The sequence below is a fragment of the Musa acuminata genome, chromosome BXJ1-11 (genome assembly GCF_036884655.1).
Source record: "Musa acuminata AAA Group cultivar baxijiao chromosome BXJ1-11, Cavendish_Baxijiao_AAA, whole genome shotgun sequence".
In the NCBI taxonomy this organism is placed as follows: Eukaryota; Viridiplantae; Streptophyta; class Magnoliopsida; order Zingiberales; family Musaceae; genus Musa; species Musa acuminata.
Window position 1 is genome coordinate 31,579,169 of NC_088337.1, and position 12,141 is coordinate 31,591,309.

A 12,141-nucleotide genomic window follows, 5' to 3' on the forward strand; every position below is an offset into this window, starting at 1 on the left:
TCGGGCCCGGGAATTCTACTCATTCTAGGGTTACGCAGGTCCGGCGACGGCCCGACCACCGCTCCGCTCAACTGCTGTCAGATCGGGAAGCGGTTGCTCTCCTGCTTCTTGTGCTCGCGATTGATGAGAATGTTTTTTTGGTTACCTATTTATTCGTGATCTTTGTCAGATTTTGCTTTCGTTACTGCAGTAATCTCTGTGTTTGCGACATCCATCGATTGCCATCTTCATCTCGCACGAGAAGCTGTGCGGTTTCCCAGAGTCCGCTGCTGATTTTATAGGGAGGGAAGGCGGAGCTGCGTGTATCGGAGGGGAAGGGCCGGCACCATGAAAGCGGCAGGTAGAAAGAATATTAGGAGGGCGTCGAAGGAGGACGGAATTTCGCTCCGAGAAGGCCAGGGCATCATGAAAGTTGTGTCTCTTCGCGGCTCCAACGTTATCGAGGTCGGGTGATGGCGCACATCGATGCATGAATCTTGATACTTAACAGTTTCACCCATGTTTTCTACAGGTTACAGTAAATTAGAAAATCCCCTTTGCTTGATGTGATAATGATTCCTTTTTGTTGCATCTCTTATTGAATTTTGCGGTATGCTTGACATGGATGGATTACTACAATAAATGCAGTATCTTTGAATGCATCCTTTGATTGCCAGGAAGCACAAGATTATTATTGGTGACTTTTACATGTGCCTTACTCTTCAGTCGTTGTTCTGATTCTTTAGTGTCACCAAAGGGGTTTACTTGATAAATGGCTTCTTCAAGTGCGGCCAGTTTTTCTGATGTTTGAAGATTACCGGTTTGAAACCACCTCTTTGCATTGTTTTTGTGTTGTTTGTCGATTCTTGTTGCCATCGCATGATATATTTGCTTCAAGCTATGATGCATATGGTTGTGACATTGGCTGTATTGTAGCGTAACTCTTGCGTCATTGTTATTTTATCTATCTCATCTTTATATAGGCAACAATCAGTCCAGCCCATAGAATCTTGATTGATGTTGTATTTTGGTTAGTAAATGATGTAGGATGGATTAAAGAGAACTTTGATTATAGTATAGTCCATTAAGTTCTAACATTTGAAAATTTAGACTAACATCCACTTCTTGCCCTGCTTGGTATTCTGTAAATGCCTGAAAAAATACATGAAAATTGAATGTGATACTTCGCAAAGTCTCTGTGTGTATCAAGCCTGTCAACAACCATATGCTGAAGTAGATTACAGTTTGAGACGTAGGTTGTTCTTTGAAGTTGGAAATTCAAGTTTGAGTTTCTTTTATATTAACTAACCTGATGCTTCTTCACCTCCAGTAACTTATAATCGTTTCGCTGTCTTCTCTTTTGTTAGGTCATGGATGCCAAAGGTGTTAAATCTCTCGCTTTATTTCCAGCCAAATTTCAGAAGAGCTTTTGGATTAAAACAGGTATGTAGCTTAAGAGAATGTATCAAGGGTCTTTTTTTTAATTTCTGACATGGACATACAAAAGTACAAGGAAAATCTGCTGTATGTGCAGTGTGTTATTGTTATCTTATATATCATATATTAGTCAACATTAGTCAAGGACGTGGAATTGCCTCCATATGTGACATTGGATTGCTTCCACCATCCAGGAAGTTTCGTTGTGGTAGATGAAAGTGGAAGGGAGAAAGCCCTCGAGTCAGGTAGCAAGATAGCATGTATGGTTTCACAAGTTCTCTTCCATGACCAAGTTCGAGCACTTGAAAAATCTTTGGACTGGTGAGTTGCTTGATGATTCATGAGTTTGCATAATTTGCTTTCATGCATTGGTTCTGTAAACATTTATATAATAAAGACAGAAAACCGTAGGGTGTTTATCTAGTATCTTTAACCTTTGTACTTGATTTTTAAAGAACTAAAACAAGCAACTCTATGCTTGTTTATATGCAGTATAAAATCCATCGACCAATACAAATTTCTGGTTTATATGCATTGTTTGGTTGCCATGTTGCATTGTCTGATCTGTGCATCATCTAGCCATATTACTACTGGTGTGTTTCTTTCATCGATGCAGGCCTGCTATATTCAGAACCGCAACACCTGACGATAGCCACCAAGAGTCGAAATCACAATGCAAAGAAGAAACGGGTTCTGATAGTGAGGATGGCCTCCCACCACTCGAAGCAAATCTGAACAGAAATAGGCCTATTGAGCTGTATTCCGATAGCGATTCAGATTCTTGTCCTGCTTACTAGCACACTATCGATCAGTTGAAGGGACAATTTCTTTGATGTATTTTGATGTCCGTAACACTGCTTGTCTTTGAAAGATGGTGATGGACTGCTTATTCTGCCCGAATTGGACTGAATCAGGAGTCCTGTGTTGTCTCTTACACTTGTGTTGGATACTGAAATCACTCGTCACACTTGTGTGTCCGTGATGGGATTACCTTTCAAATTGGACCTACCAAAGGTAACATATACGGGGATCTTTACTTCATCTTTTGCCTTATGGATCAAATTTCTCTCATTGTTTTTTGTAATGATATATATGCAGTGCATCATACGAGCACAACGGGAGATAAGGTGAACGAAGGCCATCGATGAATTCGTGGTTACTTGGATCGGTGTGGCATATCATGTCTTGGTTGCATGAGCTGCTAGTCCGATCACGGTTCCAATCGTTTTAAATCAAGTTAGAGTTGGGTTTTGATGGTTTGATTTTTTTTATTTTATTTTGAAAATCAAAATCAGAATCGATTGTTCGGTTTAATGGTTTTAAATCAAGTTAGAGTCGGGTTTTGATGGTTTGATTTTTTTTTTTTTGAAAATCAAAATCAGAATTGATTGTTCTAATTTAGTTTCGAGTCGATAAAAAAAAATCTTATAAATAATGAATATGTTCCTTCCGATAATTTAGTGATATCTTGGAACATTAAAATAGACTATTTCGATTCGCATTCAGAAATAGAATCACTTGTAATTGATTTAGTTTTAGTTCCATATGATTCTAAAATTGATATTATAAATCAATATACCTCGAAAAAATTTGTGTAATCGAAAGAAAAATGTTCGAACGAAGGATCGAATGCTCACTTGAGAGTTTATGTGAACTTAGTCGCTCGTTTCACGAATGAATGATCGATTTTATGCTTAGTCGCTCATTTCACGAACGAATGATCGATTTTATGCTTAGTCACTCGTTTCACGAACGATCGATCGATTTATATAAAAATAAAAATTTTCATAGACAAGAGTAGTCCCTACGGCTTAAAAATTAATATCGATAAGGATAGATAATTGATCTTGATTTTTAAAACAAGTTAATCAAGGAAAATATTTGTATAATGCTCCTCCAATTATCACTTGAGGATATAAAGAAAATATTTTTTGAAGTATTATTTTGACATGACATTTATATGGCTCGATTGTCGATCGGATTACCACGAAATTCTATCGATAACCATAACATCACGGCTAGCTAGACACCCTCTTTCATGATAATTTCGTTTCGTCTGACCTTACTTTACGTCGGCATCTCACCGATAAAGCTTTTGAGAAAACATTTTGTGTGACTAGGACGGTCAATGATGGCCACTGTGTCATCACGGACGATGGTTGCAACACTGTATGCATACCATGCCGGCTGACGTCAACGTCATCTCCATTGACTGTGTCATCCATTCTTTAGACACCGAAATGAATGACGTCATCTCCTTCCACGTCATTCATTCATTCATTAGCTCTCAGAGCAGCAACCGTAGGCACACAGAACAAGTAAATATTTCTTTTCAGAAATATTTAAAAACTTGATCTTTCATTATATCGAGACCAAAACTCTATACTTTAGATAAACTTGAGCAATAGAAGAGTCGTATCGAGTACATCGCGACTTAGGTTTTGTAAGTCGTTCGACTCGTAACGATTTTACGATGAAAGTTTTATCGAACCAGACAAACTATGTGATATCTGTTGTCAGGTTAGACTTATGATAATCATTATATTAAGTTTAATATAGTTAATCATGATTTGTCATAGTTAATTTGAGATGCAATGTCCAAATCTCTTAGGAATATAAAATCAATTGCTCATTTGGATCCATTCATTTGTTGGATGGTCGTTTTAGTCTGACCATTCAACACATGGATTCTATGGTTTGACCCATGGAACGTGTCAGGATTGACTGTCATAGAGTATATGTATATATATATATATATATTTATGCACCCATTACTTATGTTTTGGGATTAATCTAAATCTAGGCTTCAAATCTCTTATACAACCTTCGATATATTCTAAAAGAAAATTTCTCATAATCTATCTAAGAAAAAACTAGAAGCATTAAAATGTTCTTCCTAAAAATTATAGAATATAGGAAGGATACTTGTAGAATCAAAATTCCCAATCTTGCCTTCATGATTATTTTCGTATTTGAATTCCTAAAACTACAAACAACCTTTGTTCGCCAAGTAATATGGCATATACATTAATAAAGACTCCACGATACTTGGCAACACTAACACATCCGTCAGATTGGACTTCCATTATTACCTACCTATACACGATGTAATCGAACATTCTACGAAGATGACTTTATACACTTGAGCCTTTTGTGCATATCCGTTGACGAGGACCGAAAGGGACGGTCAGCAGTCGTCACTGCAAATGTATAGTCAACCGTGTCTGAACGAAGAGAGGACATGTCCACAAGCCCCCTTCCTCTCCCTTTCCGAGCGAGAGAGAACCACAGGAGAAACTTACCCGCCAAGTAATAATCAATGCTGCATCTCGTCATGTTGTTATATATCCTTGTCCTTCGGTTGGTGTTCTTGTGCGCAACCATCCAAAACGACAGATCTTTCGCATTTCTCTTTCTCTGACGTTGAACTCCTTTTTAGCATGCCGATTCTGAATCGTGTGACATAGGAAGGAGCACTGTACTCGTTGATGAAGACAATTAGTGATAACTTTGATTAGTATTATTTGGCTTGGCAATACTGTTTTCTTCGGTCGCTCGTCATCTTTGAACATTAACTATAGCTTACGAGTTTGACAGAACTCATTTGCGGAGGAATTCATGATCTCGGAAGAATACTGCTTGCATGCAATCACGAACACGATGTGGGGGTATCAAAGCTTAAACTTTTGTCGTTCTCTAAATCACGTAGTTAGCTATCATTAATATTTCCATCATTATATTTCGAAAAATTATATTAACATTCTTATAATTACAAAAGTAAAATATCTATATCCATTTATCTTAACGTCATCGATTTTATAAACAAAAATATAAAAATAATAAATAAATAATAATAATTTTAAAATTACAATTGATAGTAGGAGATGGTGAAACCGCTAAAGAGTATATGTGGTTATTATGGATGAAGAGAACAATGATAAGAGGTAAGGGAATCTCTACATCTGCGTGGACTCTAATGTAGTTATCTCGTAACCCTTTCGTCGATTGACAATTGGTTAATGATGATATAGATATAAAGTGATGAAAGGGTCAGTCAATAATTGTGTCAAGATTGATACAAATGTAAGCGACTCTTATCTCTCACCACTGTTCTCGTTATCTACAATAACTATCCTGTGGCCCCTAGTGGTATAGTCGTCCGTCACTATCTTTGTCACCACTAATTGAAACGTTAAAATTATCTTTTTACCCTTTGTTTTCATATTTTTGTTAGTAAAATTGAAGTTGATAGGATAAACGGACCTAGATGTTTTACTTTTATCATTATAAGAATATCAATATAATTTTTTAAAGTGTAAAGACTATAATACTAAGAGCAATTAACTATACGAGGTCGTTTACCTAAGTTAGATGAATAGGTTAATAGTCGGATTTTAAATTTTAGATAGGATTTTGATGAGTACTAAGAGTTAGGAATCTATACTATAAAAAGTATGTGATTTTATTTTATTTTAATGATGTTTTTATGTTTAGAAATATTTTGATTATTTTATTAATATTTGACTCTCTTTTTTCCTCTGTCTAGAAGTATCTACTTCGGAAGAAGTGCACAGTAACTAATGGATTGAGGCATCCAACGCTCTCTTTATAACATTATAAAAAGAGTCTCTTCAAATACAACATAAATATAAGCATGTTTTCTCTACTTATAATATTATTTTATATCGAATTAAAACTAATTTGAGTATTAAAGGATTTCAAATATTAATAACAATTATCACATCTCGATGAAAAAAATAATATTACTAATTTTTAATTCTTAAATTATTGCAATAATCTATTAAATAAATCTTTTATAGGTAGAGATAGTCAAAACATCAAATTTACTCGGTATCATCGACTACGAGAATAGGGTATTTTGGTCCACCCAATCGATGAGGACCATACGTAGTATATTCACAACACTAAATATATATCTGTCTGTTTCCCCTTTTTTTTGTGAGATTAATAGTATGGTTATTTTCCTTTGTCCACAAAGACGTCGCGAAGTTCCTTTTAGTAAAGGAGATAAATAGAGGCCGGTGGATGTGGCCGACTTCAGTTCTCGATTTGTCTTTGCGTTGACCAAACGCTGCGCATTGACAAAGACCTCACCCGACCTTTGCTTTCGTGTAATTCATTCCGGCGTGACACGCGTGAGTCTGACCGCGTCTTCGTTAGCCGCGTAATAACTCGTACGACCAATCCACATAATATGTGTAATGGGCACATATGCCATGCGTATAACGTATGTGCTAACCTGGCATCGTATAATCTACATATATTATGTGGCGTGGGTCCCGCGGCGGCTAGAAATAGACATTGGCACCCACGTCGAAATGATAGAACGTCGCTGCCGGACACGTAACGGTGCTTGAACGTACGTACAGACCGTATACGTTCACATACGTTAGTTGATGTCTGGGTGGTTAGTGGACATCACTGGAAGGAGCTTATATATGCTGAGCTACTACTGAAAGGGGGAGGAGAAGCTCATCAAATCACTGATGGAGATGGAGATGCAGATGGAGATGGTTGCTCCACGCTACACGTCGCCGGGATGCAACCATGCGACGGTGATAGAGGAGATCAATCGTGCACACGAGCTGACGAGCCAACTGCAAGCTTTTCTGCTGCCGTTGCTTCCGAGCAGTAGCTGGTCGGAGCTGGCCATAGATCACTTGACGGAGATGATCAAGTGCTATAACTCGGCTCTTTCCAAGCTCCGGGCTGCTGGTGGATGCCGGTCAACGCCGTTGGATGCCTCCGGTCACTGCGCAGATGATCAGAAAAGGAAGAGCTTTGAGGGTAGCGACTGGCCTGTTGTTCCCAAGAAAAGGTAAATCTGTTCATGCCGCAGCTGAGATCTTCTGTGAAGACTCCAGTATTATGATCTGATGTGTTTAACTTGGCATAGATCGAGTCTTAGCTTCCGCTTTTGCTTGCAGGAGGAATGAGAACTGTCGTCCGATAGTCACATCGGTCCTGTACGACGGGTACCAGTGGAGGAAGTACGGGCAGAAGGGTATCCATGGCGCCACACATCCAAAGTACGTAATCCCTCCCCTAAATCCATGCGTATTGTTCACCAGATCAAGTGGAATCTGAATCATATACATATATAAACCTGAAATTTGGGGAATGAGAATTGAAATCTCACGTCGGTTCACGAAAAGGAGGAATGCGTTTTGAGATGCATCACCGATGCCATCGTCCTAAATATTCTCCTCTGCAGAAGCTACTTCCGGTGCACTTACAGGAAAGATCAAGGATGCCCAGCCACAAAGACGGTGCAACGGGATGAGAGCGATGCTGATCCACCCAAGTATCGCGTGGTTTACCGCATGGCACACACCTGCAAGAATAACATGGACGCCAACTTCCCTTACGCGATGGAATCATCTTCCAATGACACAACCTCGGTCGTCATCCAACACCAGCATTTTTGCCCTCCATCAGCTGCCACTCCCAACCCTAGCCAGAGTAGCTGCCTGTCCAATGGCGATCAAGAGCTGATGCATCTCTTTTCCCCCGAGGAAGTTCCCGGCACAGGACTCGACATGAAGGGTGAGATACTGAGCTTACCATGGTCATGGGAATCCCTCGAACTGGATGCATATTTGAAGACAATGATGGATAGCATGTATTGATTGAATAGATAGATAGACAGCAGCTGATAAAAGTGAGTGAAAGTCCTCCACCGAACGAGTAATATCTTCAAGTCTGCTCATTGTAACCAGCGAACAATCGAATCATGCTGGGGTTTTTCTTTGATGATACGAATGATTAGTAGTTGAACGATTAATGTTTCTACTCTACGATGCTTTAGAGAACAGTATAATAGATATTCTGAAATGCTTTTATAGGAACCAAAAGAAGAGCTGCTTTATGTGTGTGTATATATATATATATATATATATATAGTGTGGGTGTGTGTGAGAAGTCGGAAATCATGTAGTCAGAACGCAGGGTTTGAACCCAAAGAAGAAAAGGTGGTATGTGATGACGTCGGTTGGACGGTCTCATTCTTTGTTAATCATTTATTATCAGAATCCGCGTGGGATTAGAGTCTTCTTCCTTCTTCAACATGCTTGGAGCAAGTCCTATGTCTAGCTAATTAAAGAATTTATTATTATTACCTACATAGTATTGCTATAAGATCTTTTCTATGACTTAAACCTTAGTTCTAGAATCGATAGTTTCAATTCGACGATTTCGATAAAACCAAAATCATGATTTTGATTCGAATGGATAGTTTTTTTAATTAAAAATAATTTAAAATAAAAATTTATATTTTTACAAAACCTAAATTATCGATTTCAGTTCTTAAAAATTAAGAAGTATAATTCAACCATCCAAGTTTAGTTTCGATTCAATTTGGAACCAATGAACCATCAAATTGGTTCAGTTTTAATTAGATTATAGTTTAAATCGATATATGGTCAAAACTATATCGGAATACCCAAATGATAAGTAAAATATGACGTGATATTGGAAAGGGGAAGAGAGACCCAAAATTCTAAATAGTGGGTTTTATATTGATTTGTTTTCTCTCTCCTATTTTGTTCTTCATGTGTAAGAGAATAGAGCAAATGTGAATACGAAGAAGTCTTGGGGAAAAAGAGAGTTGCAGACCGCTTGTGAAGCAGAAGATTACGTTTTGGAGGTCTCTTTTTCGTTTCTTTTGGGTGCCTTTCCGTCCAAGTCACCGTCGGTGTAACTTCGTTCCCTTGTTGGATAAACTCACTACGAGATATATAGATTTATCGTCGTCTTCGTCTTCGTCAAAGCTGTTCCTCGGTCCATGCGGCCGACGAGGCTAAAGCTTGCTAAGCCTTTACGCATGTAGGCTTGACTTTTATTGACCATCATCGTCTTGGGAGGCATGACATGGGAGGCATGACAGCACCTAACTTTGTATACTACCAAGTTTATATCAAAACATGAACAGTCAATATAAAATGCTATCATGTTTGCATGGGAACCACTCACTCCTTTCACTAATTTAATCCAAATTCAGTCTCAGGATTCTCACATAAATGCTGAAATATTATTTTCTAGATAAAATTCGAGAAGCACTATGAACAAAATATATATATTTTATTTTGTTTGAAGAATTTTGGATATCAAGAAATAAGGAATAAACCTATGATCGACATGTGCTAAATGCAGTCGATTAAAGTTAAGTGATATGTACGGTTGAAAAAATACGATAAAGAAAAAGATGAAAATACTATGGAAACAAATAACAAACACAAGATCAAAAATACTATAGGAAATATATTTAGATTTGAAACGTGTATAAACACTTTCCTAAAAACGATATTTACATCCTCTTCTCAATAAGATTGCTCTGAGTTTGATATAAATAGTTTTAGTAGATGTGATAAGTCTTTAGAATATCTATTTTGAACAAACAATAAAGAATCTTCAAAGAGGAATTAGAGAATGTCTAATTCAATCACAGAATATGAAAAAGATATCTTCATCGTTTACTCCCAAATATCTATTTATAGATATTTTTTCTCAAAAGACAACCTTTAAAAAATAACTATTAAAATAACTTCAAAAGAAACCAACTTTTCAAATAAATATTTTGAAATTATTTTTTTTAATTTGAATAATTTACAACATGTACATCTATCATAAATGTTTTTAGAAAATATTATGATATATATATATGAGAGAGATAGTAGAGAAGATGCTTCAAAACTTTAAAATTCTTATTTACCATCTCTCACAATCTCTATCTATAGGTCTCTTTTGACTTACTCTTAAATTAAAAAAAATTAATTATAAAATTAAATTAAATTTTTTAATTTTTTATAAATTAAACTTTAAAAATCTATTATAAAAAACTTCTAAGTTTAATGTAATCTTCCTCGATGTTATTGTTATGTAAATTATTTTCTAAAATATCATAATTCTGAGAATAGTTATTCTTATTTTCGATCGATCTTATTGGTCCGATTCAATTATAAAATATTGATTTGTTTGGAATCAATTTGTTAGATTTCTTGAATCAATCTCTAAAGACAAAATCAATTTAATTAGTATAGAATATTCTCAAACTTTATAACTTCAAATAACGATGATTATTCTAACATTAGTGACATCTTTTCTTTTGAATCTTTAATTGTTGGTTTTTATAAATGTTTCTTTTATATGCGAAGATAAAATCACTTTCATACCTCCAACGAAAATATAATCATTTGACCCAATAAAATAGTATCCACATAAGGTTTTTGTATCATATATATTTTTTAATTTATTTTGCAGAAGGATATATATATATATATACATCTTTCTTAAATATTTTATAAAATCAACAATGCTTCTCTTCTTCTGTCTAAGCTTCAAAGATTCATAAAATAATATTTTTATCTAGTTTATTGAAAGATAAGCTTCACTGCTTTTTTTTTATCTTCCTCTTTCTTAAAAAATATTTTTTTATATTAAATCTCTATTTATCTTTAAAATCATCCAAAATAAATATTTTTAAGACCTTTGATATGAGAAAAGTTTTCATCATTATTTTTCATCTCCAATAATCTTTTCCATCAAATATGGGTAATAACGAGATCTAAAATAAAATATAAAAATCATCATTTATGTCTTCAATCTTTTCTTTTAAAGATGATCAAACTTTTACTTTGCAAGCTTTCTTTATTTACTAATCGATGTTGTGATAACTTCTTATGTTCATCATTTGTCTCCTACTCCTCTTGCTCCTCATCAATTTTGTAATTAATTCTTCTCTCTCTCTCTCTCTCTATATATATATATATAGTATCTTCTTCCTCCTCATATTTTCTTTCTCTATAATTTCTCTCTCTAACATCACTAGTTATCTTTCTAAATAGCTCTAATTCTCTATATATAGTGTTATTTCTCTCATTAAATAATACCTAAGATAAGTATTTATAGTGTTATTTTTCTCGTTATGTAGTGTTATTTTTCACGTTAAATAATAACTAAGACTCTCGAATGAGATAAGTATTTACGGCATCTATTTTTCTTTCGACAACCTCTTTGCTCTTACGCACTCTCTCTCGATCCTCCACGAGCCCTTTATTTATAGGGGGATAAACTCAAAACATTGACTTTAATTTCGATAGTGACTTCTATCTTCGCTAAGACTCCTAAACCAAAAAAATCATATCTAATTAAAAATTTTAATTTAATATTCTAACAATGGGATTAAGATAAATTTATTTATTTTTAATATCCTGCCTTGGTTATATAAAACTAGACTTGTAAGTGTCAACAGTAGCTAGTCATATAAGCATGTTTATTTTCTTCTTAAAAAAGACTTAATCTCTAGAAAAAAAATAAAAATTAAAATATATCAAAAAGATAAAATATCAAAGCTTTGGATAAGTTGTAACATAATTTTTTATTGAATTGATAGTCCTTAATCCATCTAGAATTAATTACCATGATTTCATAATAGAGCACAGAATATGTATGCACATGAGGGCATCCAACAATAATATATATATATATATATATATATATATATATACCTCGACCAACCCTAATGGCGGGCATGTTTTAGCTTCCTTGGAAGGCTTAACTCTGAATCCGTTGCCCATCGGCATCCTCGATGGCATCTACGAAACAGAGGAAGGGGAATCAAAGTTTCTTTAGTGAGAGAATCTCATCCACTTGTGCTAGAAATGAATGCAGAATTCCCACCTCCTGGAGGACTCCTCTTGACGGCAT

General features: G+C 35.4%; 2 protein-coding genes across 3 annotated transcripts; both read left to right on the forward strand.

Annotated features, from left to right (window-relative positions):
- Position 1: 1 nt before the first annotated feature.
- Positions 2-2,457, forward strand: LOC103972224 (uncharacterized). Of its 2 annotated transcripts, none has more exons than XM_009386486.3 (5): positions 2-92; positions 191-444; positions 1,347-1,422; positions 1,611-1,737; positions 2,033-2,457. In XM_009386486.3, exons 2-5 carry the CDS (start codon positions 328-330, stop codon positions 2,211-2,213), a joined length of 501 nt encoding a protein of 166 aa, XP_009384761.2. In that variant the 5' UTR covers positions 2-92; positions 191-327; the 3' UTR covers positions 2,214-2,457. The 2 variants fall into 2 exon arrangements, with proteins under 2 accessions (XP_009384761.2, XP_009384762.2); XM_009386487.3 differs by having other exon boundaries at positions 9-92; positions 170-444.
- A 4,450-nt stretch (positions 2,458-6,907) lies between these two features.
- On the forward strand, positions 6,908-8,281 carry LOC135596669 (transcription factor WRKY45-2-like). Its single transcript, XM_065088730.1, has 3 exons — positions 6,908-7,255; positions 7,365-7,466; positions 7,652-8,281. Exons 1-3 carry the CDS (start codon positions 6,924-6,926, stop codon positions 8,064-8,066), a joined length of 849 nt encoding a protein of 282 aa, XP_064944802.1. The 5' UTR covers positions 6,908-6,923; the 3' UTR covers positions 8,067-8,281.
- Positions 8,282-12,141: the final 3,860 nt, after the last annotated feature.